At 33.6% G+C, this 17,275-nt stretch overlaps 3 protein-coding genes across 4 annotated transcripts; 2 read left to right on the plus strand and 1 right to left on the minus strand.

The window, feature by feature from the left end:
• Positions 1–106: 106 nt before the first annotated feature.
• LOC141453438 (uncharacterized) lies at positions 107–9,272 on the minus strand. 2 transcript variants are annotated; one of them, XM_074126691.1, is made up of 3 exons: positions 9,114–9,272; positions 465–792; positions 107–373 (listed from the first exon to the last, which is right to left on the minus strand). In XM_074126691.1, the coding sequence occupies exons 1-3, from the start codon at positions 9,150–9,152 to the stop codon at positions 222–224; spliced, it is 519 nt and encodes a 172-aa protein (XP_073982792.1). In that variant the 5' UTR covers positions 9,153–9,272; the 3' UTR covers positions 107–221. The 2 variants fall into 2 exon arrangements, with proteins under 2 accessions (XP_073982792.1, XP_073982801.1); XM_074126700.1 differs by lacking the exon at positions 9,114–9,272 and adding an exon at positions 1,942–1,977.
• On the plus strand, positions 5,949–8,199 carry LOC141453444 (uncharacterized). The gene is made up of 3 exons (XM_074126715.1): positions 5,949–6,354; positions 7,398–7,749; positions 7,839–8,199. The coding sequence occupies exons 1-3, from the start codon at positions 6,334–6,336 to the stop codon at positions 7,895–7,897; spliced, it is 432 nt and encodes a 143-aa protein (XP_073982816.1). The 5' UTR covers positions 5,949–6,333; the 3' UTR covers positions 7,898–8,199.
• A 1,655-nt stretch (positions 9,273–10,927) lies between the features above and the next one.
• On the plus strand, positions 10,928–12,886 carry LOC141451203 (uncharacterized). The gene is made up of 3 exons (XM_074122406.1): positions 10,928–11,146; positions 11,484–11,679; positions 12,655–12,886. Exons 1-3 carry the CDS (start codon positions 11,126–11,128, stop codon positions 12,792–12,794), a joined length of 357 nt encoding a protein of 118 aa, XP_073978507.1. The 5' UTR covers positions 10,928–11,125; the 3' UTR covers positions 12,795–12,886.
• The last annotated feature ends 4,389 nt before the right edge of the window (positions 12,887–17,275 follow it).

Genomic DNA, 17,275 nt, shown 5'->3' on the forward strand with positions numbered 1-17,275 from the left:
TAATGTATTATGAAGAATCTCTGCACACTGGTCCTATACTTACTGACGAACCTTAGATTATAGATTCATGTACCAAAATAAAAATATTCCATAAAAAACAACAAACTTTCAAAAATTATTTTATATTATATAGATGCATAGGTAGTTAACATTAATATACTCAAATCTAGAAAGCATTATGCTACGCAATATTACAAAACTATAGATTCCCAATTATTTTATTAATAGTATCCATAGGCTGATGGATGAAGTGGTTTGCCGTAATAATATGGTGGGGAATAGTAGTAGCCACTTTTCCAAGGATAGTAGCCACCCTTCCACGAGTGGTAACCAGGGTAAGGTCCTCCATAATAAGGGTAGTAACCAGGACCGACTAGGAAAACATTAAACATAATTATGCACAAATAAGAAAGTAATGAAAGTACATATTTAAAAAAAAAAAAAAACTAATCTAAATTACGTACCAAATTTTTTACCATAGCTGAAAGTTGGGACATAAAATTTACCATAATCGTATCCATAACCTTTACCATAACCCAATCCATATGGATAACCATATCCGTCTGCGTAATATTTGTACGGATATCCGTAATTATAGGAATTTTCTGTTTGTAAATCTTTATCATTTTTCTCCAAACTATCAATGCTTTTCTCGATACTCTCAATGTTTTTCTCCAAACTCTCAATGCTTTTCTCTTTGCTTTCTTCGCTTTCTACGCTTTTCTCTTCGCTTTCTACGCTTTTAACTTTTTCATCATCGGCCAATGTGTAAGTGAGCACACATAGAAATAGCTGGAACATAAGAAATAAGTTACTTTTTTTTATTACTAGGTGTCAGAGGTGCAACTAGAAGGGACATCCTAAATAATAAATAAATGCATAAGAAGTAAATCAAATGAAATTGATCTGGCACTTTAAACGTTCACGTTCTACATTAAAAGTTGTTTTAGCCTCCATAGAACATGCGCAGTTTTCCACTTCTACGTGATAAACTGCCTCAAAGGTTTATCATGATCCTGAAGGCTAGTCCCCAAGGTGTCTTAGTCAGTTATTTTGGACCTTACCAAGTTCTCGCTTACTGTATCTCGAGAGAGTAGTTTTATCGCTTATCGCTGCTGCTTTTTCGGCCTGTTAATGTGCTCCAGTTTTTATTTTACTCGGAATAGACGTCTTAGATCAATCCAAATTAAAACCTGCTGTACTGAACGAGTCATAACCATTAACAAAAACGGAAATTTGCCCGAAGAACAGATTACCTACAAATGACCAGTGCAATACAAAACCAGGAAATCTGCTTAACAAAAAAAGAATACGTATTTATACCTTACATAATAGGCCTTGAGTAAATAGTCAACCAACACTTTTAGGGCAGGCTAATACCCAACAAAAGTCCGAATATCAGGAAAATTAAAGATCGGATCACACACAACCCACTCACAACTTGAATAACAGATTATCTGCAACAACTACCCAGCTACTACACTGTACAGACTTCGCTACATTTGGAGAAAACTTTAGCCACACAACACTCAAACATTGGCTTAACAACAATTTAAGGATTATGGACAAAGAAGTTAGCTAATAAATAGATAAACGCCCAAATTCACAGAAATAAGTTCTATTTCAATTAAATTACAAACCAGACACAAACTCTAACCTAGAATATAACCTTACTATCAATACTTAATCAGAAAGGCGGAGGCAGCTCCAGATGACTCATATTCCACTCAAGTAGCACACCTCTATATCACATTAGCAATAGTTGAAGGCACACATCTTAGTTGAAACTTTTGGTGTGTAGAGAAAGGCGAGTTTTCAAGTCTTACTTGAAATATTTATTTCCGGTAATAACATATTTTCAAAAATATGATATGGTCTTGAACTTCTTCTGATTAGCACAGCTGGGCGGAAATGGAGAACTTGAAAAGTAAATATACTAACGATTATCTTGTGCATAGCCATAGTGGGAAGCCAGATGCGCCCGAACTATAACCGAAACTGGAAGCGAATACATCACACACGTGTGTCCACGTTTATATACCTAATGTCAACAGGACTTCCAGAAGGTTACAACAGTTCATGCGATAACAAGCGTGGTAGTTTCAGGGTGATCAATATTACTAAATCAATTATATCGCGCTTGTTATCCAATCTGCTTCATCTGACCATACAAGGAATCGATTAAGATGGAATAGATTCTTTGTCTTATTAAAAGTACCCTGTTCTTTATATTTCGTAGATAAATAATAATTGATAAATGGTAAATAGTTGCTGCGTAGACTTTAAAAATATTAAAGTTTCGATTCAAACATATCCTAGCAATTACTATGAAAAGAAAAGGCAAACTGATAAAGGGAAGTAGGAACTCAAAGAAATGCTACCTCAAGGTTTGTTCTTTATACGTATAGCCTCCAAGCTCACTGAAAGATAACCGAAGGCACAGATCTTTGAACGAAAATTTAAATTTTCATCTTGGTCATTTATTTATTTATTTATTTTCCTTTTTTTGGCATTGGCTTTCGCCATGCGGCCAGCATCGTCTATGTACACAGCCAGCATCGTCTAGGTGCTTATCACTAGAATATCACTCACTCTTCATTCTTACCTATAAATACATTCGCTTCACACATTCATCCCTCTACTATATACAACTACATATTTACATACAAACTTACAACTAATGGATGGATCAATACTCTATGTTCCTGTCATCTTTATAGCTTAACCGAAATTAAAATCACGTAATTAAAATCACATCTCTAATCATTTTCTTGCATTCATTCTAATCGGCTATATCTTTTAAATACATTCATATTTCATTGCTAGCTCTGCTATAGATTTAAGCACATAGATGTTGCTGGAGAATATTATGTCTTCGTAGCGAAATGGTGCATCTAAATACCGTATGTCGTCAAACATTCGTTTCCTTTCTAGTACATAACGTGGACATATCATTATTATATGTTTGAAATCTTCCTCCTCATTGACAACTACTTAGGGAGGATATGGACTAGGCACTTCTTCAGGGAACTTATCGTTTCTGCGGGTATCCCAGTCTAACAACAGGAACAGCATTTACACCGACACTCCTAACAATCACACTTTTATATGTAGGGCCTGCAGAGGTAGTTTGTTGTGTTATTTGGGCTTAGCGTACCCACAGGCAAATTCGAGCTCATCATCACACACATCAACATACACATATTTACTCACCTACAAAAGAAACACCATGGAACTAGCAAACTATTTGCGAAATTAGCCTAAATGGGCTCTTCGGGGCCCTTAAGTAATTCCACCATCTTTTCCAATCTCATTATAATATTATTATTCATTAACTCTTTAGTATTAATTCATTTTAAAGATATTGTGCAAGTTACAACCTTGGGCATTGTCTTTTTTGTTTAGACTCACGAAGTGTGCTGACATTAAATTGCATTTGAATTTGAAAAAGGTTTCAAATCAAAGTTTTAGAACTGCATGTTCTGCAATGACTCTTCCCGAATAACGATAATCGATAGAAGCATTTTCGTGAAAATCGCAAAAATATCATGAGAAAATGCACTCAATGAAATAATATTGATTTTAAACTAAAGTTTTATCGGATAACCTGTTGGTTAGCTGAACTCAATCATTACTTTTTCTAAATCTGTTAGATCTCATCATGAGTATTTCCGGTGTAAACAAAAAAAAAAACTGACTCCACGATTTCAATTATTCCTCCTAGAGAGAGGTAAGAGAACAAGGAAGTAGACAGTAGTACCACTTTTCCTTTTTTTTCTCCATTTCAAAGAGCAAAACATCACGAAATTTATGAGACAAAAAAGGTGCTTATTTTCTCTTCCCTCCATCCTCCCAGAACAAGGCCAACGATAATTAAGAATTAGAGAATAAGACAACAATGGAATTAGGACAACAGCTTGACACAGTGGTAAGGTAAACTTGACCATGGCAATCAGATTTAGAAAAATACATTAGTTTTGCCCAATTAAAGCAATACCTAAATTACGGAGCAGACGGCTGCTGGAATAGTGTGATAAAAGAAAACTTTACACCTGCTTATGCTATGGGTAAAACTATTGAAACTATCAAGGGGCAACTCTCGCGACTTAATTCGCAATTTAAGTAATTGAATCACCTTGAAACTTAGAATTTATTGTAAAAAGGGAGTCAACATACATAGAATAATCTATGCTTACTATATCATGCATTATCTAGCAATACAATTAAGATTTTCACTAAAAATATTTACAGAAACTTAATTTTAAAATAGAAAAAAATGATAATTACAAAAAGTAAAATAACAGAGAAATCTGTATTTATAAGAAACTTATGTAATCACAAATAAAATACATGCTAACAGTATTTAATATGTATTTCCATTTAAAAACTGTTCTTTTTTTCGAACATAATTCAATGCGCATCAACATTTGTGGCCATTGGTGCACAGGGCTTGTTTTTTTATTGCGCTGTCAATCTGCGGACTGTATTCTCTAGTTACAGACAAAACTATTTTATCACCAGATAGAGATGTGAAAGTAGCTGCTAGCAGGAGTAAATCTAAGGGCCAGCTGCTGGATTCGAACCATGGATCTACGCGGGGCAATCCAGCTAGATAACCAATCACCAATTCCCTATTTTCAAACAGTTCTCATTAGTTGATTGGTTGATCGTAAAATCTATTTCATTGGTCAATCAGTTACAATTTATTCTTTAAAAATTTGGGTGTTTTATGAAATTACTTCTTTCAAAATTCTCTTTAAATGTTTTGCATTATACTGAACAAGAAAATTTCTTTATTCTTCTGTTGCATAGATCATATATATTTTTTAAAAAATTAAGATTTCCGCAATCTAAATCAATAGTAGACATACTGAGCTTGAAAGCTACGCATCTAAGAAGTTAATTTGGTAATCTTTTATTAGTGGTAGAGTACACATGATAATGTGAAGACCAGATTTTAGAGGCATAATCCAACTTAGAACCGAACAACGAGCAATAGAGTCTTAGAACTGAAGTTTGTTAATTTTTGAAATACTTTGTATTTCTCTTAAGAAAGACCACAAAGGTTTTGAATATTATCGATGAGCTTGGTGATGGTAAGAGAGGAATCGAAGATCACAGCAAGATGTTGATCTGTACCAGGAATGAATAGTCTCCAATATTAAAGTGAACAATTCCTTAATAGAGTGCACTTGATGATATGGAAGCAACGCCAACTTAATGTCCAGGATGGAGGCGGATAGCAAAACACACAACTATAAATTCTATTTATCAACAATTAAATAAAATTCAGGGCCCTAGACAGGGAATCGAACCCACTAACCCACAATAAATATAAGCTTTGTGGGCTTCGCCTCTAATCGCTCGGTTATCGTGCATTTTGATAATTTGGTGACCATATGGTCTAAATTTCAGGAAATAGTTTGTGTTTATTTGAAGGTAAGTCGAGTATTCACACTAGAATTGTTTTCTTATTTTGGAGAAGGTAGATTTTTCCGTGAATAAGCACTTGACCTAACATAATGCAATATTCAATATTCCCTAAGTAATTACACATTTGTTACCTTCTTGCACTATTCTTAAAATTAAAACAGCCAAGAGATTCCATTGTTTAAAGATAAAAATCTTTAACATTATGATCTTAAGAATGAGAGATTTTTGTCTTATTTTTGTCTTAAAAGATTTTAAAACGTAATTAACTGTAAAGAAATAAACAAAATATTGTTACAGACTAGAATGCACTTTTTAATGTGATTAAAAAAAACAAAACAAAACGAAAACCTCCACTAATAGCCTTGGATATTCTGCGAACCTTTTATTATTACGTTAGAATAAACATCTTATCTTTTATTCTTTATTTATGAGTTATTTTCCTTTATTTATCGACCAAAGATTATCTCTCTTTTTAGTTATAATTATTATTAGATTGAATGTCCAGGTGTCGATATTATTTTTGTCTTTTCACTGTAGTTCATTGTATTCATGACTTCTTTACTTTTTTTTTTTTGAGCGTTAAATAGATTTGTCAATATTTCATAAAAATGTAAAAATATTGTAAACAAAATACACATATTCACACGCTTAAATACGCACTAAAAAAAAAAACTAGAAAGGGTTTAAACTGTGCGCCAACGTTTAACCATTGCTCAAGCCAGCCTTGGATTCTTTGGTCACACTTAATAATTTTCATTTGTTTGGGTCCCTTGTCCAAACCCTTCCACCTGTTTGGTCCGTCTCTCCCACCTATATATAACGGATCCTGTAACGTACAATAGACATCATTACCAATATAATCATCAGCTGGACTAATATTCTCATTACTTCATTACAACCATGGTGTACAACTGGAGAATTGTAAGTATATTCGTTCAAAGTAAAATTTAAAGTGATGCTGTTTGCCTGTCCCTTTAAATTTCCCTTTAAAAAGAAAAATTAACCTAAAATTTACAAGCTTTAGGAAACTTTCTTGCTTTTCTTTCTTTATTTTGCTGAACTTCAGTTGCTAAAAAGATAAAGGCTTGCCAAAAAAATTGAATTAGGTAAACACTAATGTGACAGTGTAACGTCTCGTTCCATTCTTCGTCCCAGAATCCTATGGTACGTTACTAATTTTTTTGGAAAAAATGTTTAAAATGATTTAATAGATTATAAAGAAAGTAGTTAACATATCCAAATTTAATGCAAATAGTTTTTTTTAGCTTTTTTCGAGGGATTTCGTTCTCAAAAATTAGGATTTCTAGTAATCACTATTATTTATTGTACATATTGAGAGGGTCCTCTTCCTTGCAGCCATAGAGGTGTACCAACTTCTTGAAAGATCTAATAGGCCAAGCCTTCCTTCTTTACAAAGTCCAGGCGTTTACCAACTGCCAGTTGGTCTCCTTTTAGTAGTCAAAGATCTTAAACAGGACATCGTTTGACCTTCCTCTTCTTGATATAGTCTGTACAAGGAATCTAGTTTAATTAACCCTGTGGTGTAAAACCTGTAAAAAGACTTATTTTGGCGATTCCTTTTATAGTTCCGGAAGGAAAAACTTCGCCTTTTCTTTTTTGCACGGTTTAGGGTTTTCCAGCGCTTGTTTCTTTTTGTGAATAATCTCTGATCCTCATATCACAAATTAGCTTCTGTACTAACATTTCCTGTCCTTCTACACTACCTCCTCAGGACTGGAATTCGGTCCAAATATGTTTCTCAAAAATTCGAAGTGGGCACTCGGCTTGGTCTGGGTCAAAAAGAAACCTGCGGCCAGTTATCGGGTCCCCAGTTACCGCTTAGAAGTCTGAAGTTGCTTAGCATTTAAATTTAGTTAAAATCTTTTGTTTGTAAAAAAGTTATAAATCATAATGATATGAATTCAGGACTAAGAAAAGGCCGGAATGTTTTGTTCCTCTTACAGACACTGGTTAGCCTGCTGGTATTGGGGACTGTACTGGCCGCTGATAAACAACCGGCCAAAGAAGTGACAACCACCGCGGACAAGAGTGCAGATCTACAAGAGGAGAGCAGTTATGGATTTGGATATAGTTCACCATATCTTTATGGCGGCGGTTATGGTGGCTATTATGGAGGTTATGGCAGCCCAATCTACGGTGGTTATGGTAAATTAGGAGGACTTGGCCACGGAGGTCTAGGATATGGCAAATATGGCCTGGGCTATGGCGGTTATGGTGGATACGGAGGTTATGGTGGCTATGGAAAGTATGGTGGTATCCCATATTATGGATATGGACGTGGTCTTGGATATTATGGTGAGAAGTGATTTTTTTTTTTTTTTGTTAAATGCTAAAACCAGATTTTCAGAACTATACAGCTAATAATATTGGATACAATTTTTCAGGGCATGGATACCCCGTCTATTTTGGACATTATGGATATCCAGGAGGATACTATGGATAAACCTGGAGTAGATTGTTCTTCAGTTTCCTCGAAGAATTGATCTTCGAGTCTCCTTAAAGATTTAATCTTCAATCAATTCAGATCTACCGCAGGAATCTCTTTCCTCAAATTCGTTTATACTTAATAAGTTAAATACGCGATATATTATTGATTTCGGGAACGCATCTTTTTCTGAAATTGAATTGTAAATAATCAGAAAATGAATTTGGAAGATTTTTTTTGTCTCTCTATTAATATTTATCTGTACTGCTTGTGATTTCCCTCCTTGAGTGACAATATAAGAAGTTTCTTAATTTATAAAATTGCCTTTTTTTCCTTGATTTAAAGTCATCGCATATTATATTATTATTTTTGTTATTTTTTTTTTGTTAAAATTATTGAATTAACACCTGTATTGATACCAAATATCAGGAATTTGAGTGGAGAAGGCACCCAGTGGTGTCACTCCATTATCATGAACAGTTGTTATACTGCTCTCATGATATGAGTAGATCGCGAGGCCATCTTCTCTTCAAATCTTCTTGGAGTACCATCTGGTATTGCGGAACAAGATAGGTGTTTGATTGAAAGGTTAGGATGAGCTGTTGTAAAGGATTAAAATTCAAGATTATTGACGAAAGAAATCTTTGTTTGTGAGGTTAGGTATAAAAAACGGAGCAACGGAGAATTTTCCAGACTATTTTTGACTTCAGTGGCTGAATTCGTTGAGTGTTTGAACGTTTAGCCCGATGCTCGTACTTGGATGCTCAAATGAACGGGTGTCGAGTAGTCTCGTGGGTAGTGAGTAGTGATTTGCAGAATCCATGTCACAATCATGGAATATGATGAGGATTCACGATAGGAAATCCATTATCACCGTTCTGTTTCTAAAAGAGAAGTATTGCAATGAGTCATAATTTGAGCAGGCATAAATACTGAGATCCCCTGAGTCAGAAAAAGAGATTCGTTCAAGTTTTTGTACATGTGTTCGCAGCATAACTCAAAAAAACGGAAATAAGGCAGTTAATCCAATTTGACATTTCGAGTGACACTATTATGCCCGACACAAATTTTGGACTTATCCGAAGGGTTTTATTTAGTCTTTCAGGATTTTCTTGAAAGCACTTTGTAGATTTGTACGGAAATTGTATCTAACAGATTTTCCCAAGATGATGAAAATGAGGTCACTTCAGCGATTGAATTTTTTTAAGCTATTGCTAAAATTTATTGTACTCACCAGATAATGTGAAATTCTCCAAATTCTATCTTGATACATAATTTTCTAAACTTGAACTAAGATTTTGCAAAATTTACTGTAAATGACAAGACTGCCAGTGTAACTGCAAATACATATTTTGCAGTTTCACTAAGAAATTATTTAAACTCGATCTTACTGATAGCTTGAGGTTATCATACTTGTGAATCAACACTGATCTATTACATATATTCTTAGAAAATGACAATCATGTTTTTAATTATCTACTTGGGACAGACAGAACTCTTTCACTTTAACATCAGCTGATCTTGTCCAATTTTTTGGAAATTCAAATGTGGTTAGGAATAATTTGTTAACTTCTTTCCAGTCTTTTGCGCGCATCATTTTTCTTTAAGAATCTGATTTTTTTAAAAGGAGTTATCAGGTTACAACTATATCTTTCCCTCTAAAAAATGCCACGTTATCTAAAATAATATTATGAAGCTCAAAAAAAAAAAAACACTCCTAGGAATCCAAATTTAAGCAAAATTGGTTTATGAATTGTTTCTTGATACTACAACAAAGCTTCTGAGTTTTTCCAAAATTTGATTTAGAACACCATTACAATGGAAGAAAAACCAATGGACAATTCACAGAAATGGCTCTTTAAAGTGTAGCCTAAACCTAGAAATAACTACAGTACATTTTCTAGGATAAATTAAAATTTATCAGCTATATTGATTCTAGAGAAAATCACCGGAAATTGAAAATCGATTTGGATATCCACATTTAGGAGGAAGTCCAAACCTGGACATAACTACATTACTATCAGTTTTATAGAAACTTATGCCCTGCTCCCATTAACTTCCTCAACATAGAGGTCATTTCCATCCTCCACAAATATCTTTAATCTTCAGTCCATTCTAGGAACCTTCGTTCAACCATCTTTCTAAAGCTACGGCAAGGCATGTAAAAAAAAGTACACTGTTTACTTAGCTCATTTAACTTTATTAATCACTGAACTCTGTATTTGAAAACAGTTGGTTGGCCGAAAACAGGAAGAGCCATGATTCTTTGTCTTTGTAGATCTTTTCGTAGATTTATTTTTTTTGTTAACAGAGAATTCACAGCACATATAAATGTGAACGTGATATAAATTTCTACATACGATGACATTGAATAGTCAATAGCAGACATATTTAGTCAATAAGCTATATTAACATAGTACACTCCTCTAAGTCGTGTTTGCCATGAATGGATTTTATAGGTAGATAATTCTATTTATAATATAAATAGTAAATATTATTTAATGAATGGAGGAAATAATCGAGATTCAGAAATTTATTCTGCAATTTCTTAAAATAATGCCTTTTTTTCAGGCGACCAGCAAGTGTATATTACCAATAAATTCTCGTATTAAAATTATTAAATAAAATCTAAAGTCTGTAAGAACGGGAATCGAACCCATTACTCACAAATACAACTTAACTTTACTGGCCTTGCCATTATAGCCGCTCGGCTACTGTGGCCTCTGTATTTGCTATAGCTAAAATTGTTTTTTCATTGTAATGTGCTGTTTTACAATCTGAATAATGTTAGTAATATTGAAATAAGTTTTCAAAGTTGGAGTTAGAAGCCTAGCTAATTCAAGTTAGAGAAAGATCTCGAAAAATGTTCATCATTTAGTGTATCCAGTGTAGGCGTTCTGTAATCAGTATTTTTCTTTTTTTGCCAGAATCTTTGCTCTCAATAATTAAAAGAGCACCAATCTCAGGATACCCTCGTAGTACTGGATAAAAATTACACATATTGAAGTGTGCCTTTTAACAGATTGCATAAACAAATTACACATATGTATTTCCTTTAGAAAAAAAAAAGTGCAATAACCCTATTTATAGAAATTACGTTAAGAATTAACATTTCGATATTAATCTCTAAAGTGAAAGAAAGAGTTTTTACACCAATGTCATTCGAGCATTTTGTCTATAAAACACGTTTGTAATAACAATACTAGTGACAATAGTGTGCTCAATCTAGTGGCTGCAGCATAGACCATGAGCTGTCTAAAAACATTCGTAAGTAGATTATTTGTTTTAACAATAATTAGAATAATTCTCTTGCTGCAGCTAATGTAATTAAATTTTGTGAAACTTAAAATTTAAACTATACTATCTTTCAATAATATACACATTTTACATTAAAACAAAATTGAAAAACTAAAACATCTGCTCTGAAAAGTTTAAACTATAACGTTCAATGAATTTCCTTCGAATTTTCTTATTGGATAGTTGTTTAACTCTTATTAATATTTCGTTAATTATTTCTACATTCTGAGCTAGAACGTTAAAGGGAACAAGTAATAAGAGATTGTAACTTAATTGTCCTATTTTGATTGTTTTCTATGATTTCCAGGTATTATTAACCTTCTTAGTAGTTACAGTAAACTGTGGACTACTCACAATCGAACAAATAAACGAGCTAAAAGCTAAAAAAGCCGCAGCTGTCTCTCAAATGACTGAAACAATTTTAAAAAACAAAGAAGCATTTCAAAAACAGAAACTTGCTCAAATTAACGATTATGTGGCAAAAATTAAAAATTTGAAGTATGGTTAGTATTTTCTATTTGTTAATTTATTTTATTTAATTATATATATAATTTATTTATTTTATTAATTGGGGGGCCCCCTAGATGTGCTGACATTGCCCCTGCTGTGTACATTCCACATCAGGCTTAATTATTATCACACAGAAGTAGCAATCCTAATTCTTCCGGTCAAACTAGACGAGAATTCCATATTTTTCCATTAATTTTGTAAATGTAACTTCAAATTTGGGCTACCCTGGATGTACAATCCACGTCTGGCTTAGTTATTAATACACTGAAGCAGAAATTTCAATATTTTTATCAAAACTAGAGAAGATTTACTCATTTTACCATTAATTTTGCTATCGTAACTATAATTTCAGGCGACCCTTAGTGTATAATCCATGTCTGGCTTAGTTGACAATTCACTGAGGAAGAAATTCTGATAATTCCGGTCAAAATAGACGCGAGTTTCTTATTCCTCAAATTATTTTGGAATCGTACCTCAAAATGAAGCCTCCCCTCTGTATACATTCTACCTCTTTCTTAATAATTACTACTTTGAAGAAGAAATTCGAATTTTTCCTGTTAAACAAGGCGAGAATTCCTTATTTTTCAATTAATTTTGAAATCGTAACTCGTAATCGAAATCATAATTAAGGATTCTCGTCTAATTTTACTACAATGATTAAAATTTTACTCCATACTATCAATAACTAAGCCAGAGGTGAAATGTACAAACAGTGTAGTCCGAATCTGAAATTACGATTGCACAATTAATAGAAAAATAAGTAATTCTGGTCTAGTCTGGCATAGATTGAAATATCTGTTTCATACATTTAATTACTAAGCCGGATGTGGAATTAACACCCAGGGTTGTCCAGAATTTAAAGTTAATTAATTTTGGCAATGATAACTCAAAATTCAGGCTATCCTATGAATCAGGGAGGGAAAAATTTAATATTTCTAAAAAATGTAATATGATGCCTTTTTTTTCAGCCATGAAATTTCCTCACATCACAGTGAGGAAGAACATCGTCTTTCAGCCGCCCAAACCCACACCAAAACCCACGCCTAAACCCACCGTCAAGCCGGTACCAATCACCTTCACTAAAACATTCTACAGTGTTTTCGGTTAATTTAATGTGTTCAAAAAAAATATCGTATTTATTTAATAGAGTTTATTATTATTATTGTTTTGGTAATGTAAATAAACCATATTTGACACTGACTCGATTTTTGAAGTTTTCTTTTTTTTGTTCCTACTGCTTACCCAGATAACTTTTCAAAACATAGGTTACAGAATCAGCTGATCGCTTGCTGTGATGAGCCATCAAAGATTTTTGTTCTATTTAATTTATCTGCATAACATAATTATTAATGATCTTCTTATACCACCCAGCATCTTTATTGGTCCTTTGAACTTAACAGTGACCAGTTAAGAAATAGATCGCTCTAAGTGATCATAACTATTTCAGTTTAGTGTTGAAATGTTAAAAAGAGAGATCAAATTTTTTTCCTCCCAAAGTTTGTCGCGCTTTACATTGTCAAGTTTTTGTGGTTTTATCACTAATCGTCTTACAACATTCTTCATGTTCGTAAAGTAGTGTATCGTTCGTCTATAAAAAATCAAGAGTCCTTGAACTCTATCTGGGAATACCCAGATGTACCAAGAGGAGTGAGTGCATTAACCATTTAGTTGATGACTTGTGTATATCATATAGTTTATCCCGTGCAGCTAACTTTCTATAGTGATGACCTTGAAATGTGCTACACAATGGCGGAAAGGATAAGTTTTTCTTTGATTCCTTTACAACATGCTACATTGTAACTTTTCTTGTTATATGATATCTAAATGTTTTAGCTTTTCTTAAAACAATTTTATGTAGAACAATCTCTTTGTAAGTTTAAGTGAAAACCATAGTTCCATAAATAATAAACATAATAGAGGTAATTTAAACAGTTGAAAGAACTTTTTAATGTAAAAGTGCCGGAAGCTACTTTCAAGCGTATTTTTATTGGAGTCATTGCCATTAAAATTGGTTTATTATTTTACTTCCCATGAAAATAGATTTAATATTTACGTAGATCCCTAAAATTTTCTTGTGAGTATTTTGGGTCACTCGGGTGTAAACACTCGAATGACTTTCCCTGACTACAATTTTCACCTGTAGGGAGAAGTGGATTAGCCACTTCTTCAGGGTAGTTGGCGTCTCTGTAGGTATCGCAGCCTAACAACTTGAACATGAGCAATATATACCCCAAATACACAGTACACATAGTCATCTGTACAAGGTGGGGCTTATTAGCTCGCAAACGTGGTGCAGATTGTGTCAGGATGAGGAGGAAATGGCCTCTCACTGGCTGTTCGATTGCCCCATGAAACCTTTGGCTCTTTGAGACCAAAGGAGATAGTAGCGCAAAAAGAACTAGTAGGGAAAGTCCTCAACCTCTTTAGTAGGGGAGGTTTCATCTACAAGATCCGCAGGGGGCTGGCACAATAAGCCTCTTTTGGTTGTGGTGCCGTGGGGCATAGGACCCACTCTACTACAATTCTCAAAGTTCAAAGCTTTAAACTTTGGATTTTAAACAATTATTTCTGACATTACTTAATTGGGATAACCACAAATCATAACTAAAAGAGAGGACGAACATGTGTAATATGAATATAATAAACGATTATAGAATATTGTTCATAGTTTTTGGTAAGTGAACACACCAGCCTTTCATAAAAATGTAAAAAAAAAATATATATATACATATATTGTAATTGTCTACGAGATGGCACGGTAGCCGAGCGGTTAGAGGCGAGACCCGCAAAGCTAATATGTATTGTACTGGGTTCGATTCCCGGTCTAGACCTTGGATTTTATTTAATGGTTAACACTTAGTAATTTACAGTAAAGTATGTTTGCTAGTCGCCTTCGGCCGCGACACCTAATTTGGCAGTTGGTTGTAGGTAAAGCATCCCTGAAAAAAATAGGCAATACTTTACTTTTTTTTTTTAAAGTTTTTATAATTGTCCACAAACATAAGATAAATTATACCAAATTAATGTACATATATTGTAAATCTGTCGCTGTAAAAAAGATGTTCCACAGCTCTAAAGATGTCCTAGTCTCTGGGTTGAAAGCTAGGCCAAAAAATAATGAATTATGACAGAAATTGTCAATAATTTTTCTTCCATAAAGGATTATGATGAAAAATAAATCAAATGGGCGATTATTTAATGGTTCTATAAAGAAACTGTTATATTTTCAACTTTTTTTAAGGGGAAATACTTATTTATTGCATTATACAAATTAACATTTCATTGGTGCTCATAGAAATCACAAAAGCCGACAGCGTACAACCCAGCCTTTATTCAAATCATTAATCTTTTTTGGTAACCGACTCATTGATTAAACGAAAAGAAATATTCTTTCCAATTTGTCATAATTTCTCTACTTATTTATTTTTGCCAAGCTTTCAGTATGGCGACTAGGTCATCATCAGAGCTTTTACTTGTTGACAATTTCATTGTTACATCTTAAGTTGGTGTGTATCTTCTGTTCTGACTGTTTAAGTTCAGTTTCTAAAAATAAAAAATAGATACAATTCAAAAAATTAACTGTATTTGGCAATGTTCTTTCTTCCTATTGAATTTGCATTAATTTGCAACTAAAGCGCAGGTCTTTATATTAATAGTTAATATTCTGATTTATTATTTAATATTTTTATACTATGCAACTGCACAGCACATTGTATTTGCTTTGGAATTAAGAACAAAACCAGTTTTTACTACTCTAAAGGAATCTTATCCATTGAGCGTAGAAAATTAATTATTACCAGATCGAATTAACTTCAAGAAGTTATTGGTCAAATAGTTTAAAGATATTCTTTAACCTTTGCTTGCTGTCTGAACAAACTAGAATTTCTTTCAAAACTATTGGAATTTTTGTATTCCTAACTTGCATTACGAGGATAAAGGGCCGAAGCTGCAAAGTAAAGGATTCGTCCAAAGTACTATTTTATGTTTTAAAGAATATGAAGAAACGTTAAAAAACAAAGAAAATACCAAAGTGATTAGCCAAATTAAAAAAGAGAGCACGTTAAGTACTTCATAAGACATAGGGCAGCCTTTTTGGGTGATTGATTCATTAATCCAGAGGGAGAAAGATTATTTCTATCTTCACCTTTCTATCTTCCTCCTGGAGAGACCTGTCGCTTAAACTACAACAGAATTCAGACGTCATTAAAGTGTTATACATCGCCTTTCATTGCCAGGTTGTCGGATGACTCAATTCCTACTATGCCAACATGATAAGTTGACTATATTCCTCCTTGAGGATTCCTCATTGAGTTTGCCATGTAATCTCCAACACCTTTTTGAGCTGTTAAGAACTCAGCGCTTTACGATGACCTGCCTGGCTATCAGATTATTTTCTTCCTGAATTCGTTCGATGTTCCTTGACGCCGTAGAGGCCAGAATTTTTGCTTAATTCTTTCCTGGTACTCTGTATCATCAAACCTAAGCTTTGAAGTCATCCCAAATTTAGAGTTGTTCCAGAGACGAGGAAAATAACTTCAGAGTATCCTCCCTTAGCTTTCTTACTACTTACACCATGTTATTTAAACTTTCAGGCATTTTAGGAGCTTACTGAATTTTTTCTGGATTGCTCCTCTCCATGCTGCACTTGTGTCTCTTTAGCAGCAGCAGCGTATCATTGCTCAAGTGAGATGCTACCTCACCTTGTTGGCTACAGTAATTCCAGGTTAATCTACCAGGTTATACAGATTTCTATACAAAAAATAAGCTGCTTAAAAAAAGTGGAATTCCCCAACAAGATGCTACAAGTCCTACAAGATGCTAATGAAGACCCAGACATTGAAGTGACGAAATTCCAAAGTCAGAATATTATGTTAATGAAAGCATTACTGTAACATTAACATACATTTACGCTTCAGTTTTACGTAGAATCAATGTTGTTTGTTTTTAAGAATAGAGACTGTTTTTTTTATGGACTTTTTTTAAAGATCAAACAGTCCCCAGCAAGTTTACTTAACATACATTAAAAATAGATGCGTCTCTCTATATTTAGCAAAACCTTTTTTTGAGGATTGATATTACGTTGTCACGTTTTTTTAAAGTGCTTCTTTGTCTTGAATCATTTCAATACTTAGTTTCACTCTCATTTTCAGTGGTATTTTTTCCAAAAATAAGGCTGGCATTTTGGGTTATCCCACTTTTTTTGTGTGTTTTATTGGCTGTAATTAATAAAGCTTAGTGGGTCATATTTATATTATAAAACATTGTATCCACCAAAACTCGAGAAAGTGGTAACTAATTAAAAAGTAGTTAGCAGGTGGGGAGTAGCTGTTACGTCTCTTGACGTGAGATGTTAAATAAGAACATGAGGCAGGTCCTGCTCCCTAGCCACTGTAGAAAAAAGAGGCTAATTGTAGGTAGCGTATTGTAAGTCTAGTTTTTATTTATAACGATCCAGGGAAGATTGATTCATTGAGGAAGAATTCCTGGACATGTAGAGAACCTTCCCCCCAATAAAAAGCCAGAGAAAGAGCCGCAAGCAACGTACTCGTTTAAGATTTCCTAGAGATCTTCAAGAAACGGTAAGCTGAC

The sequence above is a fragment of the Rhodnius prolixus genome, unplaced genomic scaffold (genome assembly GCF_049639745.1).
Source record: "Rhodnius prolixus isolate KJV_2025 unplaced genomic scaffold, Rpr scaffold_1, whole genome shotgun sequence".
Taxonomy (NCBI): domain Eukaryota; kingdom Metazoa; phylum Arthropoda; class Insecta; order Hemiptera; family Reduviidae; genus Rhodnius; species Rhodnius prolixus.